Consider the following 23,682-nt stretch of genomic DNA (forward strand, 5'->3'; position numbering starts at 1 on the left):
GAACCTTGCCTCAGAAAAATGCATATACACACATGTATACAATCTTACATGCAATTCCAGGGTGTCCATGGACTCCTTGGTATTCCAGTGGAGTAACTAATGATAATGGAAGCACAGTAACATCCTAAACAAATACAGAACTGTAAATGTTTCTTTTGTGAAAGTATTAAGATTTTGTTTGTTTTTGATATCTTTTATAATGAAAGGATTTTTAGACATAGGAGTTCTATTTAAAATTTAGATTATAATTTTATTCAAATTATAGAATGATTTTATAATCTATTAGAATGCAGGCCACAATTATATCAGCTCAGTGGGCAACAAAAGTTCTCACCTACATCACATGGTCTAGCAGTCACATGGTCTGACAGTCTTTTGAGGTACAAAATAAGTGGAAATAGTCCAACAGAGAGTCATAAAATGTTAAAATTAGAAGGGCTCTTAGAGAAACCATAAAATATAGTCCCTTTGTTTTACATGAAGAAATTGAGGCCCACAGAGTTTATGTAACTTTCCCCAGGTCACACACACAGCCGAATGGCAGAGCTGAAACTAGAACCTTGTTTTCCAGAGTTCAGCTAGCTAAAGTCGAAGTTAAGTTAGCATATCTGCTTTCAACCTCATAGATTTTTTTAAAACCTAAATTGGTGACTTAAAGTTATCTTCATTAGAAACTGATCCTTCTGGCCGGGCGCGGTGGCTCAAGCCTGTAATCCCAGCACTTTGGGAGGCCGAGGCGGGCGGATCACGAGGTCAGGAGATCGAGACTATCCTGGCTAACACGGTGAAACCCCGTCTCTACTAAAAAAATACAAAAAACTAGCCGGGCGAGGTGGCGGGCGCCTGTAGTCCCAGCTACTCGGGAGGCTGAGGCAGGAGAATGGCGTAAACCCGGGAGGCGGAGTTTGCAGTGAGCTGAGATCTGGCCACTGCACTCCAGCCTGGGTGACAGAGTGAGACTCCTTCTCAAAAAAAAAAAAAAAAAAAAAAAAAAAAAAAAAAAAAAAAAAAAAGAAACTGATCCTTCTAAATAGTATTTTGTTGAAATTAGCAAAGTGCTAGATGGCTAATTACTAGAGTTGAATAGCTGTACAGAGCAAGTTCAGAATGTGAAAGTGTGACTTTAAAAGTGAATTAAGAGGCCGGGCGCGGTGGCTCAAGCCTGTAATCCCAGCACTTTGGGAGGCCGAGACAGGCGGATCACGAGGTCAGGAGATCGAGACCATCCTGGCTAACACGATGAAACCCCGTCTCTACTAAAAAAATACAAAAAACTAGCCAGTCGAAGTGGCGGGCGCCTGTAGTCCCAGCTATTCGGGAGGCTGAGGCAGGAGAATGGCGTAAACCCGGGAGGCGGAGCTTGCAGTGAGCTGAGATCCGGCCACTGCACTCCAGCCTGGGCGACAGAGCAAGACTCCATCTCAAAAAAAAAAAAGTGAATTAAGGCCAAGCACGGTGGCTCACGCCTGTAATCCCAGCACTTAGGGGGGCCAAAGCAGGCAGATCATGAGGTTAGGAAATCGAGACCATCCTGGCCAACATGGTGAAATCCCGTCTCTGCCAAAAATATAAAAATTAGCTGGGCATAGGTGGCACGTGCCTGTAATCCCAGCTACTTGGGAGGCTGAGGCAGGAGAATTGCTTGAACCAGGGAGTCGGAGGTTGCAGTGAGCCAAGATCGCACCATTGCACTCCAGCATGGCGACAGAGCAAGACTCCATCTCCAAAAAAAAAAAAAAGTGAATTAAGCCAGGCACAGTGGTTCATGCCTGTAATCCCACTACTTTGGGAGGCCGAGGTGGGTGGATTACCTGAGGTCAGGAGTTGAAGACCAGCCTGGTCCACATGGTAAAACCCCGTCTCTACTAAAAATCCAAAAAATTAGCGGGGCGTGGTGGTGCATGCCTATAATCCCCACTACTCAAGAGGCTGAGGCAGGAGAATCTCTTGAACTCGGGAGACGGAGATTGCAGTGAGCTGAGGTTGCACCATTGCACACCAGTCTGGGCAACACGAGTGAAACTCCATCTCAAAAAAAGAAAAAAAAATTTAAAAAGTGAATTAAGCTGGGCACAGCGGCTCAGGCCTGTAATCCCAGCAGTTTGGGAGGCTAAGGCAGGTGGATCACCTGAGGTCGGAGTTCAAGACCAGCCTGGCCAACATGGTGAAACCCAGTCTCTACTAAAAAAAAAAATACAAAAATTAGCTGGGCATGGTGGCAGGTACCTTTAATCCCAGCTACTTCAGAGACTGGGGCAGGAGAATCGCTGAACCCGGGAGGTGGAGGTTGCAGTGAACCGAGATGGTGCCACTGCACTCCATCCTGGGCAACACAGCAAGACTCCGTCTCAAAAAAAAAAAAAAGAGCTAATTAAGTACTCATTAATTCCTCAAGTTCAAACATTTAAAAAACTTAATGATTTCCATACTAGACTAAATCTGTTGTATATCTTATTCTTGTCCAGTGTTGCGTTACCATCAGAGGACTTGTTGGGGCAATGCCTTGACATCAATCAAAAGCATTTTGTATTAGTCGGCATTTATGTCTCCATCATTCACAATTTTTCTTTCTTTCCTGTGTAGCATCTTGAAGGATTATTTATTCTATTGTGAAGTAATGCTCTTTTATCTCAACTTTATTCAACGTTTAAAGGGCACTCCTTATAGAATGTATTTATATTTAATAACATGTTTATGGAAAGAAGTTCTAACTTTAAGTCAAACTTTTCTTACACTTTTTAAAACTATTTTATTTTCATTTTCTATTAGTTAGTTATTTCGTTCCTCATTCCTAAACTAGAGCTTTTGAATATGCTTAATCTTTAATAGAGGAAAATTATTGTTCTCTGTGTTGGGCTAGAGAAAAAGTTTAAATTGCATATTTTTAAAGTTTATTTCACATGTTCCAATACTATTTTACTTTTTGTACTAGGTCATGCATGCATTTAGCAGTTATACACTTAAGAGGGTGGGTGATATTTGAATGTTATGAATAGATTTTTGAGCCTTTTGCCAAGTGCCTTTGTTTTGCATAGTATTTTGATAATTGGCATCAAAATAAGTTTATTGTACGTTCATAAAGAATGGCAAGGAAGATTGTAATGTCTTAACTTGAAATTTAGCAAAAATGTTTTTCTTGAACTTCAGTGCAGAAAATCAAGGCAATCCAGGTATGAATGTGTGTGTTTTTGCGTGTGTGTGTGTGTGTGTAAGTGAAGGGGAAATGAAATGCTGAGTTATATGTGACGAAACAGACATTGAAATAGTCTGTTATCAAAAAATACACATAGGCAAGATTATACATAATTTTTAAAACCCAAATGAATCGCTGGATTTATACCTAGATTTTCTCACTTCTATGACATACTATATTATTCCTTGCCCTTCCAAGGCAATAAATGTTGCCTTGATCTACAAGTTATTGTTGTGTGCATGTGAACAGGAGCATGCTCTGTCAAAGAGAATTAACCTTTCCAAAGGTACTACTAGACTTTTTAATCCATTCACACACACACAGATCTATTTACTATTACAAAAGAAGAAAATGTGGGGTTTTTCTCCTGCTTTTGTAACTATAAAATGGAATGTTCTTCTTACCTTTAACCTTATGCTTGAGCTATCCATATCAGTTTTTTTTTTTTCTACTGACAGTATTTATTGGGACTAGCTCACTTTACTAATTATGCATCCTGATATCTTATAGAATGGGTATTGTATTTCAATATTATTAATTAAGTGGGCCTTTGTTAGATATAAAGCAAGATACCTCCAGTAGGTCCTCTTAGCAGTAAGTTTTATATTGTAGAGGTGAACAAGGTATTTTTATGTAAATCAGTTTACTAAATTGTATTATTTTCAAGCTAGATTGTGATGGTAAGGTTAAATAAGGCAAATGTAGTATTTTAAAATACATGACGAGGTACAGATTAAAAATCACTTGCTCAGGATTACGTATGTGTGTAGAGTTGTTGATATACTAGGTTCATGGCCATAATTGTTGTACTGTCTGTTAAAGCTTAATTGAAAACTAGTTTAGTCCCACAGTGTACTTCTTATTACTTTACTCACAAATAAGTAAATTTAACTGAAAATATAGATGGTGGTTAAGCAACATTTGAGAAGAAAGGCATGTTTATTCAGGAATCATTGGTAAGATCTATAAAAATACACTTTTAAAAATGTCACACAGAGTGTAATGCCTGCTTTAACTGAGTCGCTTATAATGTTCTTCAGGAAGCATATTAAAATTTCTTCACTCAGCTCTTACGCTTTCCTTTTCAATCATTCTTTCTGCCTCTTGATCTCTTGGTTTTAAAATCTTCCTCCTTATTTTGTAGACACTGCTCTCCTGTTCACTACTTCTTCTCTGTCTTTACGTCTCATCACTGGGCCTCTCTCAGTGTCTGTTTTCCCAACCTTCATCCCAAATTCCAGCTGTATATCTACAACCAGTTGGTCAGGTAACTTTGCACCTTTTTCAGTGCACTCTTTGATAGAGCATGCTCTGTTCTTTTTGTTTGTTTTGTTTGCTTTTTTTTTCTCTCTCTCTCTTGTTTTTTTTAACAGCCTGGAGGCCTTTTGTTAAATGTCCCATAAATTTTACCTTTTGTTTCCACATTAATTTGACATGATGATTGCTCAAGAAGTAGAGTGACAGTTCTTGTGCTTTTTAGTGTTTGTGCGATACATGTATGCATTTTTGTCGGTTAGCTACCACTATAGATATAACACTAGTAATGTGAGTAGCCCACATTTTATTTAGTCTTGGCATCTACATTCGAAGATGGTTTATTAGTAGCCTCTAAGCTAAGTAATTTTTCCTAACTCAGTAATTTCTCCTAACCCTTTGGGCCTAAGATATCATTGGCTATTTAAGTTCAGAAATCAGATTAAATTGAGAATTTGATGCATCCCTTTACTTAAGTAAATAAATAGTTAGGTTTATATGCATAAAACATGAACTGTGGTACTCGATGTTCTCTCCATGAAAAAAAGATTTACCACTTGACATTGCATCTCTTAGGTAATGGAAGAAACAAAACTCATTAGACCTGAAACAAAGCCAGGCAGAACTTTAAAATAAAAGTAAAAAAGGGACATGAACATGTTTTTTGTTTGCTTGCTTGTTTTGGGGCTTTTGGGTTTGTTTTTTATTATTTTTGGTATTTGTTGTTTCGGGTTTTGTGTGTTTTCTGGTCTTAGCCTTCAGAATAAATTCCTTACCTCTTCTGTTATGGAAAAGAATAACCTACAAAAAATGAATATATAAATATGAACATTATCAATTATGGTTGTCTAGATATTCTGAAGGTTTTTTTTTCTGAATATACTGCTATTTTTCCTTTGCTAACTTTACAAACCATACAAGTAAAACATAAATTCCCTCATTTTCTGAATAAGTTGACTCATGAAAGCTTATATTATCTCAAGCTTTTTTCAGAGAGAAGAGTAGTATGAATGTTCTGCTTTTGCACAGCTTGTTGATAAGGTGGTGAGTGATAGAGCTCTCAAGGTGATCTCTGCCTATAGATTTGTTCTCTCAAACTGTTCTCCATGGTGTGACCATAGGTTTCTGACAAAGCGGGAGCAAAAATTAATGCAGCGGCGACAATATGCAGAGGAGCTCCTAGAGTGGAAGCGACGTTTAGATGCAGAAGAAGCAGAAATTCGTCAAATGGAAAAACAAGCTTTGGCTGCCTGGGACAAAGAATTAATAAAACCCAAAACTCCTAAGAAAGAACTGGAGGACCAGAGAACAGAACACAAAGGTAATAAATACTAACTCTGTTCACACTACAAACTAAAGCCTAACATAATTGAAAGATATATTTCATTACTTTTAAAAATACGAGGCTGGGTGCAGTGACTCATGCCTGTAATCCGAACACTTTGGAAGGCCAAGGGCAGAGGATCGCTTGAGGCCAGGAGTTCAAGACCAGCCTGGATGACATAGCAGACCCCGATTCTACAAAAAATTAAAAAGTTAGCTGGGTATGGGGGTACATACCTATAGTCCTAGCTACTGAGGCGAGAGGCTTGCTTGAGCCCAAGAGGTCAAGGTTACAGAGAGCTATGATCACCCCACTGTGCTCCAGCCTGTGTGTCAGAGTGAGACTCTGTCTCTAAAAATAAAATAAAATTGTAATTAAAATGCAGATGATTGAGGTGATGCAAATGATGAGAAAGATGATATAACCACAAATGCTGGAGAAATTAGAAAGACAAAAAAAAATTGTGGCCAGGCATGGTGGCTCACGACTGTAATCCTCGCACTTTGGGAGGCTGAGGCAGGTGGATTGCCTGAGCTCAGGAGTTCGAGACCAGCCTGAGCAACACAGTGAAACCCCGTCTCTATAAAATACAAAAGAAATTAGCTGGGTGTGGTGGCACACACCTGTAATCCCAGCTACTCAGGAGACTGAGGCAGGAGAATTGCTTGAACCCAGGAGGTGGAGGTCGCAGTGAGCTGAGATCGCACCACTGCACTACAGCCTGGCAACAGCGAGACTCCGTCTCTCAAGAAAAAAAAAAAAAATTGTAATAACTTTATTCCAATACAAACTTGAAAACTTAGAAGAAATGGCTAAATTCTTCTAAAAAATACAACTTACCAAAGCTTACTCAGTAAGATAAGAGAACCCTCCTGATTCTTTCACCAGTAAAGGAATTGTACCCCAGTAACTAGGCATCTTTTTACATAGACCTCATCCATCTTTACCAGGATACTAGGTTAAAAGTGGGGGGGGAAACATGGTATTATAATTCTTTACTTTTCCATAGAATAAAAAAAGAGACATTTCTCAACTCATTTTATGAGGCTAGTATGTAAGTTTGATGTTATGTCCATAGAAGGACAGTATCAGAAAAGGAAAGGCCAATCTTACCTATCCTGAAGTATGTATTAGCACACCAAGTTCAACTGTATATGCAAATCCTAATACTTAATGACAGAGTGGGATTAGCACACATTAAACAGTTGATAATGTGGTGAATTACCTTACCCAGATTAAAGGAGAAGAATCGATCATCTCAATGGATTCAGAAAGGCATTTGATAAAATTTCAAAAGCATTTGTGGACCAGACTCAGTGACATACGCCTGTAATCCCAACACTTTGGGAGGCTGAGGTGGGTGGATCACTTGAACCCAGGAGTTCGAGACCAGCCTGGGCAACATGGTAAAACCCTGTCTCTACCAAAAATAAAAAAATTAGTTGAGCATGGTGGCACGCACCTGTGGTCCCTACTCAGGAGGCTGAGACATGAAAATCACCTGAGCCCAGGAGGCAGAGGTTACAGTGAGCTAAGATCATACCACCACACTCCAACCTGGGTGATAGAGTGAGACTCTCTCAAAAAAAAAAAAAAATGACTACATAAAAATAAAAAGCATTTGTGATAAAATAAATAAACCTCAGATCAAAGTAGCCGTAGAAAGGAACTTTCTTTACCCAATAAAGGGTGTTAACAAAAACAAAAACCCAAACCTATAATAGATACCATACTTAATGATAAAATACAGAAAGTTCCTTTGGATTTGGAGATAAGACAAAGATGCTTATTTTTAGCTCTGTTCAGCATTGTGTAGAGGTCCTACACGGTACATTTAAGGCTAGAAAAAGAATTAAAAGCTATAAGGAGTGAGAAGAAGCAAAATTCTTGTTACTTACAGTTAATAAAGCTACACACATAGATAATCCAGAATTTACATGTTAATTATTACAATTAATAAGTGAGCTTAACAAGATTTCTGGTTATAAAGATTTCTGGTTATAAAATTCATATACAAAATTCAATTGCATGTCTGTAGATCAAAAATTGATTAGAAAAATATTTTTTAAAAAAGATACAAATAGAAACAATATATAATAGAAGCAAAAAATATGAAGTACCTAGGAATAAATTTAACAAAAAGTGTACAAGATCTTTATATAGAAAAATTTAGAATTTTATTAGGAGACGTTAAAGAAAACTAAAACAGCCTGGGCACAGTGGCTTATGCCTGTAATCCCAACACTTTGGGAGGCTGAGGCATGCACATTGCTTAAGCTCAAGAGTTCATGATAAGCCTGGGCAACATGACCAAACACTGCCTCTACAGAAATATTAGCCGGGCATGGTGGCACAGGCCTGTAGTCCCAGCTACTTAGGAGGCAGAGGCAGGAGGATTGCTTGTTCCTGGGAGGTCAAGGCTGCAGTGAGCCCTGTTCATGCTACTGCACTCCAGCCTGGGTGACAAAGCAAGACCCTGTCTCAAAAAGTAAAAAAAAAAAAAAAAAAGCCAAAACAAATGGAACATTATTCCATATTCATAGATTCAGTGTCATAAGATACTAATTCTCCTTAAACTGATCTGTAGATTCAAGACTGTTTACATCAGAAACACAGCAAAGTTTCTTCATAGGAAACCTTTGACAAGCTCATTAAAAAATGTATATGAGGCCGGGCATGGTGGCTCACGCCTGTAATCCCAGCACTTTGGGAGGCTGAGGTGGATGGATCACCTGAGGTCAGAGTTGGAGACAAGCCTGGCCGCTGTGGTGAAACCCTGTCTCTTCTAAAAAGACAAAAATTAGCTGGGTGTGGTGGCATGTGCCTGTAATCCCAGCTACTTGGGAGGCTGAGGCAGGAGAATCACTTGAACCCAGGAAGCAGAGGTTACAGTGAGCCGAGATCATGCCACTGCACTCCATCCTGGGCAACAAGAACAGAACGCCATCTAAAAAAAAAAAAAATTACATGAAAGAACAAAGACCAAAAAGCAAAGACGAACCACAAAATGCGGAAACTTACTTTACCATATATCAAGACTTCTAAGTTGTAGTGGTTAAAATAATACATTTGCACAGAGAGAGACAAATAGACTGTGAAACAGATAACCCAGGAATAGATCTGTGCATCTGTGGAAGCTATGACTTTCCTGTTTGTGGGAGGCAAAAATGCAACGAGTAATAATATGCTAAAAACAATGTTTATCAGTATAATTTTCCCATTGACCAAGATTGTATACTTTTTTTCTTGTTTTCACCCTCTCTTTCTAGAAATAGCAAGTGAAGAGGAATCTCCAGTACCTCTGTACTCTCATCTAAACAGTGAAAGCTCCATTCCAGAAGAATTAGGCAGCCCTGCTGTTGAGTATGTACCATCTGAGTCTATTGGACAAGAACAGCCAGGGACTCCAGATCACAGTATACTTACTGAAGAAATGGTTTGTTCACAGGAACTAGAATCTTCTACCTCTCCTAGTAAACATGTAAGTTAATGTATATTTATATCTTAAAGATTCTCTGGAAAAAAGCCGTCTAAAATGTATATTAACAGTTATATTATTGCTATTAATGACAGTGTTAACTGTCACCATATTTGTAACATATAGGACATAGCATTTGAATAGAATAGAAATGTAAATGAAAAGAAATAAAGCTTTTCATTTACAAATATATGAATTTTGGCATTAGTGGAGGTTATAAAATCATTTGCTATCAAGTCTGTTAATATTGAGTGAATAGGAACTTCTAAAGTCTTTATGAAAAACAATTTGTGGGAACAACACAAGTTCTTTCTGAAGTTTGTTTTTTCACATAACAAAAACAGTAAGATTTTAAACCACACCAGAGTACTTTTACTGTAGCTGAATTAATAACTTTTGTATAACTCGTAGAATAAAAGTAATGGTTTAACCTCTTAAAGGCAGGCCTGAAACAGTTATTGATTTTAAATTAAGATAATGGCCATTATTAGACTTAAGATTTTCTATATTGTCCTTAATTGTGTACTTTATAGAAAAAAAAAAACTAGCTGGTAAAAACTCCAGATAGAAACTTAACTATTTTTTTAAAATATAGCAAATAATTAGCATAACAATATTAAATATTTAGTATACTGTGGTATACTAAAGTATACACAGACATTGTTAAAGCCTCTTTATGTTTAAAAAAAGATCTGCCCAAATTCAGAATGGAATATTCTTTGTTAGAGTCTTCCATTTTTATTGTGATGGAAAGAATTAATTTTATTTCCCCATTGAAAAGTCAATCAGGTTCATTTATGTTACAGCACCTAGAAGATCTAGAAGAAAAACATTTTTTTTCTGAGATGGAGTTTCGCTCTTGTTGCCCAGGCTGGAGCGCAATGGCGCAATCTCTGCTCACTGCAACCTCTGCCTCCTGGGTTTAAACAATTCTCCTGCCTCAGCCTTCCAAGTAGCTGGGATTACAGGCATGCACCACTATGCCCAGCTAATTTTGTATTTTTAGTAGAGACAGGGTTTCTCCATGTTGGTCAGGCTGGTCTCAAACTCCCGACCTCAGGTGATCCTCCCACCTCGGCCTCCCAAAGTGCTGGGATTACAGGCGTGAGCCACTGTGCCCGGCCAGAAGAACATTTTTTATTCATTGAAGAGCCTATTCAATATTATGTTAAAAAATATTTCAGTGTCCTTGTGCACATACTTGAAATCAGCATTTTTAGGTTATTAAAGCCTTTTTTTTTTAATCAAGGATGGCTTTTATTGATGTGCCCATCGAGTCACCCACAATTTGGAAGGCATGATGATGTTAATACAGTAATCATCACCAAAGCAAATTAAAATACAAAGGTTATCTGCAACACCTTTGCAGTGACATGATGCCTTTATAGATTAAGGAAACTGGCCGCCCGTCACGGGGGCTCACTTCAGGGTCTTCACGAAATCTTCCCCCTTCTTGATGGAGGCCTTCAGCTCAGGAATGGCATCCGAGATCATCTTCTCCTCAAAAGAGGAGACTTGGCCAATGCCCAGGTTCTTCTCGATGCCCTTTTTCCCAAGCAGCAGTGGCGTGGAGAAGTAGGTACATTCTGTTTCCTGTGACTTAACGAAGGAACATTCCACAACACCTTCCTTTCCATTCATTGCATCCACAAGGGAGAAGACGAAGCGGGCGCCGGCATACGCCATGGAGAGGGTGGCGGAGCCTGCTCTGGCTTTAGCCTTGACCACCTCCGTGCCGGCCTCCTGGATCCGCCCAGTGAGCGCCGTCAGCTGGTCCTGGGGAAAGTCCACCTTGGGGGTGCACTGAGAGATCAGGGGGATGATGGTCTTCCCGGCATGGCCACCAATGACAGGGACGTTGACTCGAGCTGGATCCAAACCCTTCAGCTCTGCAACAAAGGTGTTGGCTCTGACGATGTCCAGGGTCGTCACGCCGAAGATCTTGCTGGGGTTGTACACTCCGTGCTTCTTGAAAACTTCTGCTGTGATGGCGATGGTGGAGTTAACTGGATTGGCAATGATGCAGATCATGGCTTCTGGGCAGTGCTGGGCACAGGCAGCGGCCAGCGTGGCCACAATCGTGGCATTGGTGTTAAACAGGTCGTCCCGGGTCATGCCTGGTTTTCTGGGGACTCCGGCCGGAATAACTACCACATCACAACCTTTTAGGCAGTCAGGCAGCTGTTCAGGTCCGAGGTAGCCTTTCACAACGGCTTTGGTCTCCATGTGGCTCAGATCTGCGGCCACTCCGGGTGTGTGCGCGATATCATAGAGGGTCAGGCGGCTCACCAAGGGGCTGTTCTTTAGGAGAAGTGAAAGCGGCTGCCCGATGCCTCCAGAGGCCCCTAGCACGGCTACTTTAGCATTGTTCTGGGCCGAGGTGCTGAAGCTGCGGCGGAAAGCAGCGCTGGCAGGCCGGGCGAGGGCGGAAAGCATGGCTGGAGCGGGAGGGGCGCCGACGGGCAGACACAGGAGCTGCTGACAGGCAAGTGACTCCAACGACCTCCACACACCACAGCACTCCCGGCTCCGCTCCGTGGGGCCTCGCGAGAGTGACCGGACTTATTAAAGGCTTTTAATAATTATGTTAGTGGTCTCTTATTTATTGTATGATAATATTAGACATATAGATAATTTACTTGTAGCATTATCTATTATTCTGTAAATTTCTGCCTTCCAGGAATTTACAACCAAACTGTATTTATACAATCTTAAAAGTTTATTAGCTCTTATAAATCAATTATATTCTACCTAGCATCATTATTGATGAGGCTCGGAGTAGCCACGAACTGATTGACTATTAAAAATTAGAGCTTTTTTCACAAGAAAATATATCAAGGAAATCAAAACTAGTATATCTTAAAGTAGTTTTTATAATAAAAGCTAATATTTATTAAGTGTTTATTTACGAAGTATTTACCAAGTGCCTTACGTGGATTATCTCATTTAACCCTTGAAAGAATCCTATAGATACTGTTCTAATCCCCAAGCTAGGAAATTTGCCCAAAGTCACAGGGATAGGAAGTGATAGTAGTCAGGAATCAAATCAGGCATCTCACTTCCACCTGATGTCAGGGTAGAAATTTTGTCTTTTGTTCTCTTGTGGGCAAACTTCTTATGCTCTGTTTTCTTCTTCCCTTCCTCTCTCCTTTCTGTAAAAGTACATACTGAGTATTTTCAAAATTAAAAGAATTGGGGGAGGGGTAAATATCACTGACACAATAATCACTTCTAATTGATTGTAAAACTTTTTAAAAGCATGCCCTTTTATAATTTTTTTCTATGTCTTCAGAAAAAAATTGAGGTCTTATCCTTTATATAATTTGTAAACTTTTTTTAAAAATCAGCTCTCCCAGGTTGAATAATTTGTAAACTTTTTTCACTTAGGTCCTAACAGTTCTCTTAAATTATTTGTAAATATTATCTTTATATGGCTAGTATCTCAAATTTTAAATAGAATTTTACAATTATATCACAAAATAGTTTCTGTTTGGTTTTCTGTTTGAACAGTCACTTCCCAAAAGCTGCACATCTGTGTCAAAGCAGGAGTCTAGCAAAGGAAGTCATAGGACTGGAGGACAATGTCACCTGCCTATCAAGTCCCATCAGCACTGTTATAGTTGGTCAGATGAGTCATTATCTATGACACAGTCAGGTAAGACTAATCATGAGGAGTTTTTATTTGTGTTGTATTTGAACAGCCTCTACTCTAAAAGGCTTCAAGGAGTTTGTTGACTTTAGGAAGCATATGTAGACAGACAGTGGTGGGTTTATGTAGGATTGTGAAGAAGACTAATACCATATTGAGTATTGCCATATTGAATATATTGAGTTAGGCATATTCAGTGTATTGCTTTTTTTTTGTTGTTTTTTTAAGATGGAGTGTCACTCCGTCACTCAGGCTGGAGTGCAGTGGTGCGATCTTGGCTCACTGCAACCTCCACCTCCCAGGGTCAAGCGATTCTCCTGCCTCAGCCTCCCGAGAAGCTGGGATTACAGGCGCCCATTACCACGCCCGGCTAATTTTTGTATTGTTTTTTTAGTAGAGACGAGGTTTCACCATGTTGGCCAGGCTGGTCTCGAACTTCTGACCTCAGGTGATCTGCCCGTCTCAGCTTCCCAAAGTGCTGGGATTACAGGTGTGAGCCACTGTACCTGGCCCAGTGTATTGCTTTTTGAATTCAGTTTTAGTTTTGAGAGTAAACATTTAGTAAAGGAAACATGAAAAATGTTATTCTTTGTTTTTTGTTGTTGTTGTTGTTTTCATAATTGATTATGTGTTGTACCCTTTTGTTTTCCATCTGTCAGACAATTATAAATCATGGAATTTTCCTACACCCATATTTACAGCTCTTCTTTCTTCTTTGAGTAACTATATAATATTTCAAAGAGTAGATGTACCGTAATTTATTTAACTGTTTCCCTAGTGATGGCCATTTAGATTTTCTCAAATAGTTCACAATGGCAAATAATGCTATAATAAACATCTTTATGTAAATATTTACACATATATATGTAGTCATGCATCACTTAACATCCAGGATACGCTCTGAGAAATGTGTCATTAAGCAATTTCATTATTATGTGAACTTCATAGAATGAACTTAGGCAAACCTAGATTGTGTAGCCTTACTGCACTCTCAAGCCATATGGTATAGCCTCTTGCTCCTAGAGTGTAATACCTGTACAGTATTACTATACTGAATACTATACGCAGTTGTAACATAATGTTAAGTATTTGTATATCTAAACATAGAAAAGGTGTAGTAAAAATATTATAATCTTGAGACCACTATCATATATTTACAATATATGATATGTAGTCTGTCATTGACCAAAACATCATATGTGGTGCATGACTCGTGTGTGTGTGTGTGTGTGATACCATAGGTCATTTATATGTGTGTTTATCATATATATGATAAAAATTCTTTTTGTATATTTCAGTGTGGAATTGATTCTTAGGAATAGAATAATTGAGTCAGGCCAGTTGAAGAATGTTGTCTCATATTTCTCTGTGGAAATTTATTAATGTTTTTATATATTTGCTTTTATGTATGTTGGTGAAAAATTGCTTCCAAGAGAAGAACTTGTCAGTAGACATAAACTTGAATACTTGGAAACATGCGTTCTTATCCTGTATCTCTTACTTACTGGTGACTTTCTTCAAGTTTCTTTGCCAATACTGGCTTATCTTTTTCGTTTGTTAGCAATGGAATAATGTTTCAACCATCCTTGCATGAGTTATGCACCAAGGATTAATAGTAATGTTTGTAAGATACTGTTTTATTGGTGACGCTTATTTAAGTTAGAATAAATGGTTTTAGAAAAGTAGCTCTGGCCGGGCGCGGTGGCTCAAGCCTGTAATCCCAGCACTTTGGGAGGCCGAGATGGGCGGATCACGAGGTCAGGAGATCGAGACCATCCTGGCTAACACAGTGAAACTCCGTCTCTACTAAAAAATACAAAAAACTAGCCGGGCGAGGTGGCAGGCGCCTGTAGTCCCAGCTACTGGGGAGGCTGAGGCAGAACAATGGCGTAAACCCGGGAGGTGGAGCTTGCAGTGAGCTGAGATCCGGCCACTGCACTCCAGACTGGGCGACAGAGCCAGACTCCGTCTCAAAAAAAAAAAAAAAGAAAAGTAGCTCTGAGGTTTCTAAACTACAGATTCACTACCTATTCAAGATGACATTATTTATATTCAGTATTTGTAGAAGTGGCAGATATTAATGTAGTAGAGTTTTAATACCTTTACTTAAATGATGGAGAGTTTTATCAACCAAGCTAATGTCATCAATGTGTGTCAAATAATCAGAAACTCATTTTTTAAAAACAAGTTATTCTAGCAGGTTATTTTGTTTTGAGACAGTCTCTAGCCCTGTCACCCAAGCTGGAATGCAGTGGCATGATCTCAGCTCACTTCAACCTCCGCCTCCTGGGCTTAAATGATCCTCCTGCCTCAGCCTCCTGAGTAGCTGGGACTACAAGCGCATGTTGCCACACCTGGCTAATTTTTGTATTTTTGGTAGAGATGGGGTTTTGCCATGCTGCCTAGGGTAGTCTCGAACTCCTGACCTCATTAGTCTGCCCACCTTGGCCTCCCAAAGTGCTGGGATTACAGGCATGAGCCAGTGCGCCCGGCCTGTGTTTGGTTTCTTTAGTACTTAAAAACATAAACATTTTCCAAGGTCTTTCATCTAAAAACCCCAGGTTTTTCATCGCCTGCTATTAAATCTTCAACCATTGATGGTAAATATATTTTTTTATTAGAAAATCACTGCTGGCATATACAATTTTTTAAAATATTAATTTAAAATAGTTATTTTGGGGGCAAAATTGAAACTAAGCCTGTAAGAGTGTAGTGGTCTACAAAATCTTATCAAAATAATAATTTTGGAAGTACATAATAAATAATTGAACCTTGCTTATGCTAAGGGCTCAGTATGATGCCACCACTAATATAAAACAAGCCTAACTTTCCTAGTATGCCTTAACTCAGTGTCATAGAAGTGACAGGAACTCACATTTTATTATTTCTTATTCAGATATTTAGACCAACCACACTATTAAAAAGACTTTTGTAATCTTTTTGCATTTAAATAACTTCTATAACTAGCTCTTATGCAGTTTAACCTGAAGTAACTGATAGAATCCTGGTCTTTGACGTAATGTTAAGTCTGAGTCTTAAGATTTGTGTATGATATTATTTCTATTGTAAGACTATTAAATGTCTCACTCAACATTAGTGTATGAAAATGACACCATTGTGTGATTGAGGGAGGTGTGAGGAACAGTAATTTCTATGCTATGTAATTTCCATGTGTAGTGAAATAAGCAGTGTTTTTAAATGATACCTGTTTGTTTTCATAGCATGTGTATGACACATTATAATGAAATATCCTTTTCATGATGTTGCTATGAGTAGACGTCTTGTATATGTGAACTGTTGGAGAGGAAAGATTTAACTAGCTTCCTTTCATTTATTTTAAATATTTTGAGAGCTTTCAAAGAAAGATTACAGCAGAGTCTATTTCTTTATAATTTCTCTCTTTTTAATGTGATATTAAGCCATCAGCTAATGAATCACAAGCAATTTGAAGTGGTAAAACTCTAGTTTGATTTTAATACGACTTAAAAACTATTAAATTATGTATTAATAACCAAGGCAAAAGACAGTTAAATATGATTATCTTGTCACCAGAAGTAATTTCTTGCAGAATATCCAAATTTCATCAGTCTAAAAATTTCTCAACTTCCGGCTGCATGTCTTACCAAGACAACGTATCGCAAGATTTATTTATAATTTCAAGTAGTACAATTAGAAAGTGAAAATAAATAGGAGGAACCAAGCCAAAAATAAAGTGTGTGTGGCAGGGGGGGAAATTATAGGGATGCATTTTAGTAATACATTTTTTTCAGAAGCTCATATTTTAATTATTAGATTGGCTTTATTTAAATGGAATATTACATTACAGCTTTTTATTAGTAGTTACTGAGTTAACATTATGCTTAAGTCAAAATTATAAATAAAAGATTATGTATCTCTTTCAGAAACTACATCTGACCAGAGTGACATTGAAGGTAGGATCAGAGCTCTGAAGGATGAGTTGCGGAAAAGAAAATCAGTTGTGAACCAGTTGAAGAAGGAACAGAAAAAAAGGCAAAAGGAAAGACTGAAAGCCCAAGAAGCCAGTCTGATCAAGCAGTTAGAGGTTAGACATAGGAAGAAAGGGGTTTAATGTCAAGGCTAATGTGTATGTGACATCTAAAATGTTTTTAATGTTGTTAATAAAGTAATGGATTAGGATTCCTCATTATTAGTGTGGTGCCACATTTTATTCTCTTAAAAAAAATCTGAGGGTGTCTAAGGACATTCTTGCTTAAAACATTAAATTTTATTTATTTTTTATTTTTATTTTTATTTTTTTTGAGACAGAGTCTCACTCTGTCGCCCAGGCTGGAGTTCAGTGGAGTGATCAGTGGAGCGATTTGTGCTCACTGCAAGCTCCGCCCCCTGGGTTCACACCATTCTACTGCCTCAGCCTCCTGAGTAGCTGGGACTACAGGCGCCTGCCACCATGCCCGGCTTATTTTTTGTATATTTAGTATACAGTACATAGAAACGGGGTTTCACCGTGTTAGCCAGGATGGTCTCGATCTCCTGACCTCATAATCCACCCACCTTGGCCTCCCAAAGTGCTGGATTACAGGCATGAGCCACCGCGCCCGGCCTAAACATTAAATTTTTAATTTAAATATTAAAATAAGTATTAAAATAAATATTAAAATTGGCTATATATAGGGATGTGTTCTGAAGTCCCAGATACTCAGGAGGTTGAGGCAGGAGAATTGCTTGAAGCCAGGAGTTTGAGGCTATAGTGCACCATGATTGCACCTGTGAATAGCTACTGCACTCCAGCCTGGGTAACATAGCAAGACCCCCACCTCTAAAAAATAAATATTAAAATAAAGTATTAGATTTTTTTTTTCTAAATAAGAAAGATTAGGCCTTTGAAAGAAAGATTGGTATCTATACCCTTGTAAGCAGAGAACTACCAGGTAAATAATTTTACCGTTTGGAATTGTTGCTGCTTCCCTTCCCCAACTTTCCTCTTTCCTCTTCCTTCCCCTTTCCCTTTCCCCTTTTTTTCTTCTTTTCTTTCCTCCTTCCCCTTCCCCTTTCCCTTTTCCCCTTCCCTTCCCCTTTCCCTTTCCCTTCCCTTATTTCACAGAATGGTGTTTCATGCCACACAACTTATTAAATAGTACAACTCTTTGTACTATTTGAATAGATTCTAAATGATAACTTAACTTGAATTTTCCCCCAAGCTGTAGCAGCCTTCCTGATTCTGTCCCAGGCTGGGATGTCTTCCTTATTCTGTTTTTCCCTGTCCATTGAGTCACTAGTTCTCATGGATTTTTTTAATAAAGTTTCTTGTTTGTTCCTTTCCATTCCTACTGCCTCCGGGCTAGTTGGGGCCCTTGTGACCTCTTGCCTCTACTGTCTGCATAGTCTCTTAGATGTTCTGCCTCACACTACTTTTCTATTACACACATTCTGCTTTTCTATTACACACATTCTGCCAGCCCTGTGTTCCTAGAACATGACATTCATTGTAGAATCAGACTGAATCTCCTACTTATTGCAAGAATCCCTTCTCCTCTCATCACCAGAGAACATCATTCAACTTTTACCTGAACACTTCCAGTAATAGGAATTTTCAAAATTTCGAGCTAATTGGTTTCTGTGTTAAACTCTAAGTGCTCTAAGTATTAGAAGAACTCTTTGTTGTATTTAGCCAAAATTTCTGTCCTTTTAATTTCCACCTTTTGGTCCTTGTTATGTAACAGCAAACACATGCTTCTCCTACCGCTATTAATTTAATCATCAAATATTCAGATGCCTATTTATGTGCCAAGAGCTCAGCTGATTACACATATTTTTCATTTAATCCTCACAACAAGGTGTGAGTATTATTATCCCTCTTTTACAGATAAGGAAACTGAGTTTCAGTGAGATTAATGATTTATCCAAGGATACACAGCTCATAAATGGTGAAACTAGGATTTTAATCTAGTTCTAATTTTAAATTCTGTGCCTTTACCATTGTATTGTCTTACACATAGAAAAGAGGCCTGTTAATAGATCTGGAGAAAATAAACATTTAAACAGGTACACAGTACACAGATGGAATAGGGATTGTAACTTACACAATGGTTACAGTAGGAAAAGTGATTAAGATACAGTGACCATACTGGGGAGTTCATGCTGGAAAGAAGTGGAAACAAAATTTAAAAATACAGATTATATTCAGGACCTTAGAAGTCAAAATGATGAATTTGGATTTCATCTTATACGTCAACTAATGAGTCACTGAAGTAACTATTGGAGATAAAGTACTATTAGAATGAATAGTATTGCTCAAAAATGCTCCTTAATAACTATGTCAGTCAGAAAAGAGCCCTCTAGAGAAGTCCCATATGATCCATCTCTTCCAGCATTCTACGTAATGGCGTAAACAAAGACAAAAGAAAATTCCGTATTTAACTTTTTAAATTACAATATATGAGATATATATATATATAAAATACATACCAGTTAATACGAAAAATCTATTGGATTTTATTTGATCACAGATTTAATAAGTGGACTGTACTCATAAATGTATAGCTTTCAGATCTTAGTAGTCATAGTCCTCATGTATACCTACTGAGCTAGAACACCTAGCTGTGGTGTAGGTTAACCAGGAGTTACTTAAAATGTTGACAATTCAGATGAAGGTAACATGGATGATGAGAGTTGTAAAAGTAGTGATTTCAGCCCAGATTTTAGGGATCCGTAGCGGTTGACAAGCATCCATCCATCCATTAGTTCATTCTATAAATATGTATTGATAGGCTACTTTGGATCAGACATTGTGAATAGGACATTACATACCAGACATACAGTTTTGAACAAAACACTAATTTCAAATAGAGCTGTAAAAGTTAAGGACTTCAGCCGGGCGCGGTGGCTCAAGCCTGTAATCCCAGCACTTTGGGAGGCCGAGACGGGCAGATCACGAGGTCAGGAGATCGAGACCATCCTGGCTAACACGGTGAAACCCCGTCTCTACTAAAAAATACAAAAACTAGCCGGGCGACGTGGCGGGCGCCTGTAGTCCCAGGTACTCGGGAGGCTGAGGCAGGAGAATGGCGTGAACCCGGGAGGCGGAGCTTGCAGTGAGCTGAGATCCGGCCACTGCACTCCAGCCTGGGCGAAAGAGCGAGACTCTGTCTCAAAAAAAAAAAAAAAAAAAAGTAAGGACTTCAGCCCAGAAAACTAAGGAATGATGTATGAGATGAAGGGATTCCCTTATATTTCATACAAATTATAAATTAGTAAAGTTTTGTTTACAGAATGGGTAATAACCAGGAAAGTTTTTTTTTTTTTTTTTTTGTATTTCTGAACTATCATACGCTCAGCTATACCTTTCTCTTTTTATAATTTGTATCCCTAAGTACTTAGCCCATAAGAAACTTACTGCCGTTGAAACTCAGAACAGAATGGCTAACTTCTTAAAAATATCATGAAAGTAGCAGTACACTCTTTAGCAAATACAGTCAGTTAAAGAAGTTTTTTAATGTGGCAAGGTATTAATTATTGCTTCATAGTATTAAATTTCTGTAGATTCACAATGTCGTTTCTTAATTGATACTGGAATTACAATTATATATCTTGCTTATAGATTATTTTGAGAAGGATGTACAAATAACTATAGAGTTCTGGAGAATGACACTGAGGGGGCAAGGAGGAAGATTTTTATATTGCATCTTCTTTACTGTTTGAATATTTTACCTTAAAATATACTATTTTATAATTTAAAATAAGTTTTTAAAATTATGCCTAGTGACTCCTCTGATTTTTCTGAACTTAGTCGTATGATGAATTTATTAAGAAAACTGAAGCCGAGCTTAGCCGAGATTTGGAAACGTCACCAACAGCCAAGCCTCAGATTAAAACACTCTCCTCAGCTTCTGAAAAACCCAAGATCAAACCCCTCACACCACTACACAGGTAGAAATTTTTTATAATTGTCTGTATTCTGCCTTGTTTGGAAAAGGAATAAGGGAATATTTTCAGTAGAAGTTATCTTTTAAGTAACTGAAATTATAGAAGTAAAAATATTATTTTCTATTTTTAGTGTCAGTAAATTAAAACTGTGATGTATTACAATTAAAAATTACATATGTAAGGTATTAATTTTAAAATACATTTTTAATCCTGCAGTCTGATGGGTACAATGAAAATGGTATTTTCCAACATTGCTAGTAGTAGCATAAGTTGATGTGGACCTTTGAAAAAAACAGTTTGGCTATGTTTCAAAAGTCAAAAATGTATTTCTGGAAGTAATGTATTTCTGGAAGTCTAAATTGAGAAAATGTGGGGTACTGCAAATCTCTATTTGCATGAATATATTTATCATAACATTCTTTATATAATAAAACATTGGAAACAATTTTTATGTCCAAAAATGGATGAATAACTCAGTAAATGACGGTTCTCTGCAAGTGATGGAGTAGTATGCAGTCAGTAAGCAAATACAGAAGATACTAAGTTACAACATTAGAATATATAATATTGTGTATTAGGAAGCCAGGTTATAATATTTAAACTAAATTTTGAACAAAAAGGTTAGACAGATCAGTTCAATTGAGAAATAGGGGTCAGACAGATCAGTTCAATTGAGAAATAGGGGTCATTTCAGAAAGAATGTTATTCATGAATGACTAAAAGCAAAAAAAAAAAAAAACAGATTGGCATATCATAGAAGCTGAACATGATAGGATATTGCTGGAGTTAGCAGAAGGAACAATAAATAAAAGCCAAACTGTGAAAACCTTGTACTCATTTGTTCTTAGCAGTTTGTGTTTTACCTTTTAGAAAATGTGGAGCCTTTGAAGGTTTCTTTAAAAAGTATTTTGAGACATTTTTGTTAGAGAGGTATTGCAGGCTCATTACAATTAATTTAGCATTACCTAAATTTGAATCCTGGCTCCATTTCTAGCTGGTTCTGTAACTGTGGGCAAGTTATTTAACCCCTCTGTGCTTCAGTTTTTTAATAGGGATTCATAGCCTATTAAAAAGGAGTAATAATAATACCTGATTAATATACTTGTTATGAGGGTTAAAAGACTTAACAGGGCATAGGACACAGTAAGCATCGTGCATTAGCTGCTGCTATTATTATTATTATTGTTACTATTTCTAGGGAAGCAGTAAAAAGAAAAGAGTTTAAATCATATCTTACCTAAGTATCCCAAAATAGCAAATGTCAACAATTAGATATGTTTCCTTCTAGGATTTTTTATGCTCAGATTTTGTGTGTGTTTTTGTTACATATATATTTTTCCATTTATTATGAAGTGTACATTTTAATTTCTACATGATACGTTATTGAATGGCTTTGTAATTTTCTTAATCAAGCTACTGAAGGATTTTAACCAGAGAGTGACACAGTCATATTTGTGTTTACAGAAATCTTTCTGACCACAATATAGAGGAAAGATAGAAAAGAGTAAGCTTAGAAACAGGAAGAAAAATAGTCTGAAGCCAGACCTCAAGTAAGCAGTATTAAGAATAGAAAATAGGAGACATATTTTAGGATAGTGAAGAATTAAAAAGTAGACTTGAGCCAGGCACAGTGGCTCATGCCTGTGATCCCAGCACTTTGAGAGACTGAGGTGGGCAGATCACAAGGTCAGGAGTTGGAGACCAGCCTGACCAACATGGTGAAACCCCATCTCTACTAAAAATACAAAAATTAGCCCGGTGTGCTGGCATGCGCCTGTAATTGCAGCTACTCAGGAGGCTGAGGCAGGAGAATTGCTTGAACCCGGGAGATGGAGGTTGCAGTGAGCTGAGATCGCGCTATTGCACTCCAGCCTGGGCAGCAAAGCAAGACGCCATCTCAAAAAACAAAAAAAAAAAACGTAGACTTGACTAGTTAAAGTGCTAGATGGGGTAGCAGGGCAAGTCTGAGATGACTCCCAGGTTTCTCTTAGGTAGTTGATTGGGTCAAGTTTTCATTAATGTAAATGAAAAAGGTGGTTTTCTGTGAGAGGCTTATGATTTTGGTTTTAAGTGTTAACTTTTAAGTGCTTGTTGTTTAAGTAAAACTATGAGGAAAGTTAACAGGGTTAGAAATATGAGGATGATAAGCACATAGATAGTGGTTGAAGCCATAAATCACCCAGAGGAGATAGCATTAAGAGGGAATAAATGGGAGCCAGGTACTCAAGATGATAAAATAGCAACATTTTAGGGCATTATAAAAAGGTAGGAAGTAGGCCGGGCGCGGTGGCTCAAGCCTGTAATCCCAGCACTTTGGGAGGCCGAGACGGACGGATCACGAGGTCAGGAGATCGAGACCATCCTGGCTAGCACTGTGAAACCCCGTCTCTACTAAAAAATACAAAAAACTAGCCGGGTGAGGTAGTGGGCGCCTGTAGTCCCAGCTACTCGAGAGGCTGAGGCAGGAGAATGGCGTGAACCCGGGAGACGGAGCTTGCAGTGAGCTGAGATCCGGCCACTGCACTCCAGCCAGGGCGACAGAGTGAGACTCTGTCTCAAAAAAAAAAAAAAAAAAAGGTAGGAAGTAAAAGCCAAGTATTACAGTTTAGCAAATGAAGTCAAGAAAATAAAGAGAATGAATGTAGCCTCTTCTGTTATCTATAAAGAACAAGAGAGGACAGTAATATAGGGTGGTTTGAACAAATAGCTTTGAACAAATGAGAGAGAGAGACAACTTTTCATCCTGCAGACAGAAGGAAAGGCAGTTAGGATGGCTGTGAATATGGATAAACTTGTAGGTAAAAGTTTGAAGGTAAAGTTCATGCCTGATGACCTCTGTTTTTGTTATCTAGTGACAAAGGCAAGCTCATTTAGTGAGA

The 23,682-nt window shown here is 38.1% G+C and overlaps 1 protein-coding gene and 1 pseudogene across 6 annotated transcripts in view; one reads left to right on the plus strand and one right to left on the minus strand.

Moving 5' to 3' along the window:
* Positions 1-23,682, plus strand: part of CEP350 (centrosomal protein 350) — a 167,876-nt gene that overhangs the window by 118,012 nt on the left and 26,182 nt on the right. For all 5 annotated transcript variants that reach the window (XM_010375655.2, XM_030935149.1, XM_030935150.1 and 2 more), the window contains 5 exons: positions 5,569-5,768; positions 9,041-9,252; positions 12,760-12,904; positions 16,801-16,961; positions 20,667-20,806. In XM_010375655.2, coding sequence (XP_010373957.2) covers positions 5,569-5,768; positions 9,041-9,252; positions 12,760-12,904; positions 16,801-16,961; positions 20,667-20,806 — 858 coding nt within the window. The remainder of the gene's footprint in view (positions 1-5,568; positions 5,769-9,040; positions 9,253-12,759; positions 12,905-16,800; positions 16,962-20,666; positions 20,807-23,682) is intronic.
* LOC104671997 lies at positions 10,482-11,808 on the minus strand (annotated as a pseudogene). Its single transcript, XR_004058643.1, has one exon. The product of XR_004058643.1 is annotated as a malate dehydrogenase, mitochondrial pseudogene (transcript).

The sequence above is a fragment of the Rhinopithecus roxellana genome, chromosome 8 (assembly GCF_007565055.1).
Source record: "Rhinopithecus roxellana isolate Shanxi Qingling chromosome 8, ASM756505v1, whole genome shotgun sequence".
Taxonomy (NCBI): Eukaryota; Metazoa; Chordata; class Mammalia; order Primates; family Cercopithecidae; genus Rhinopithecus; species Rhinopithecus roxellana.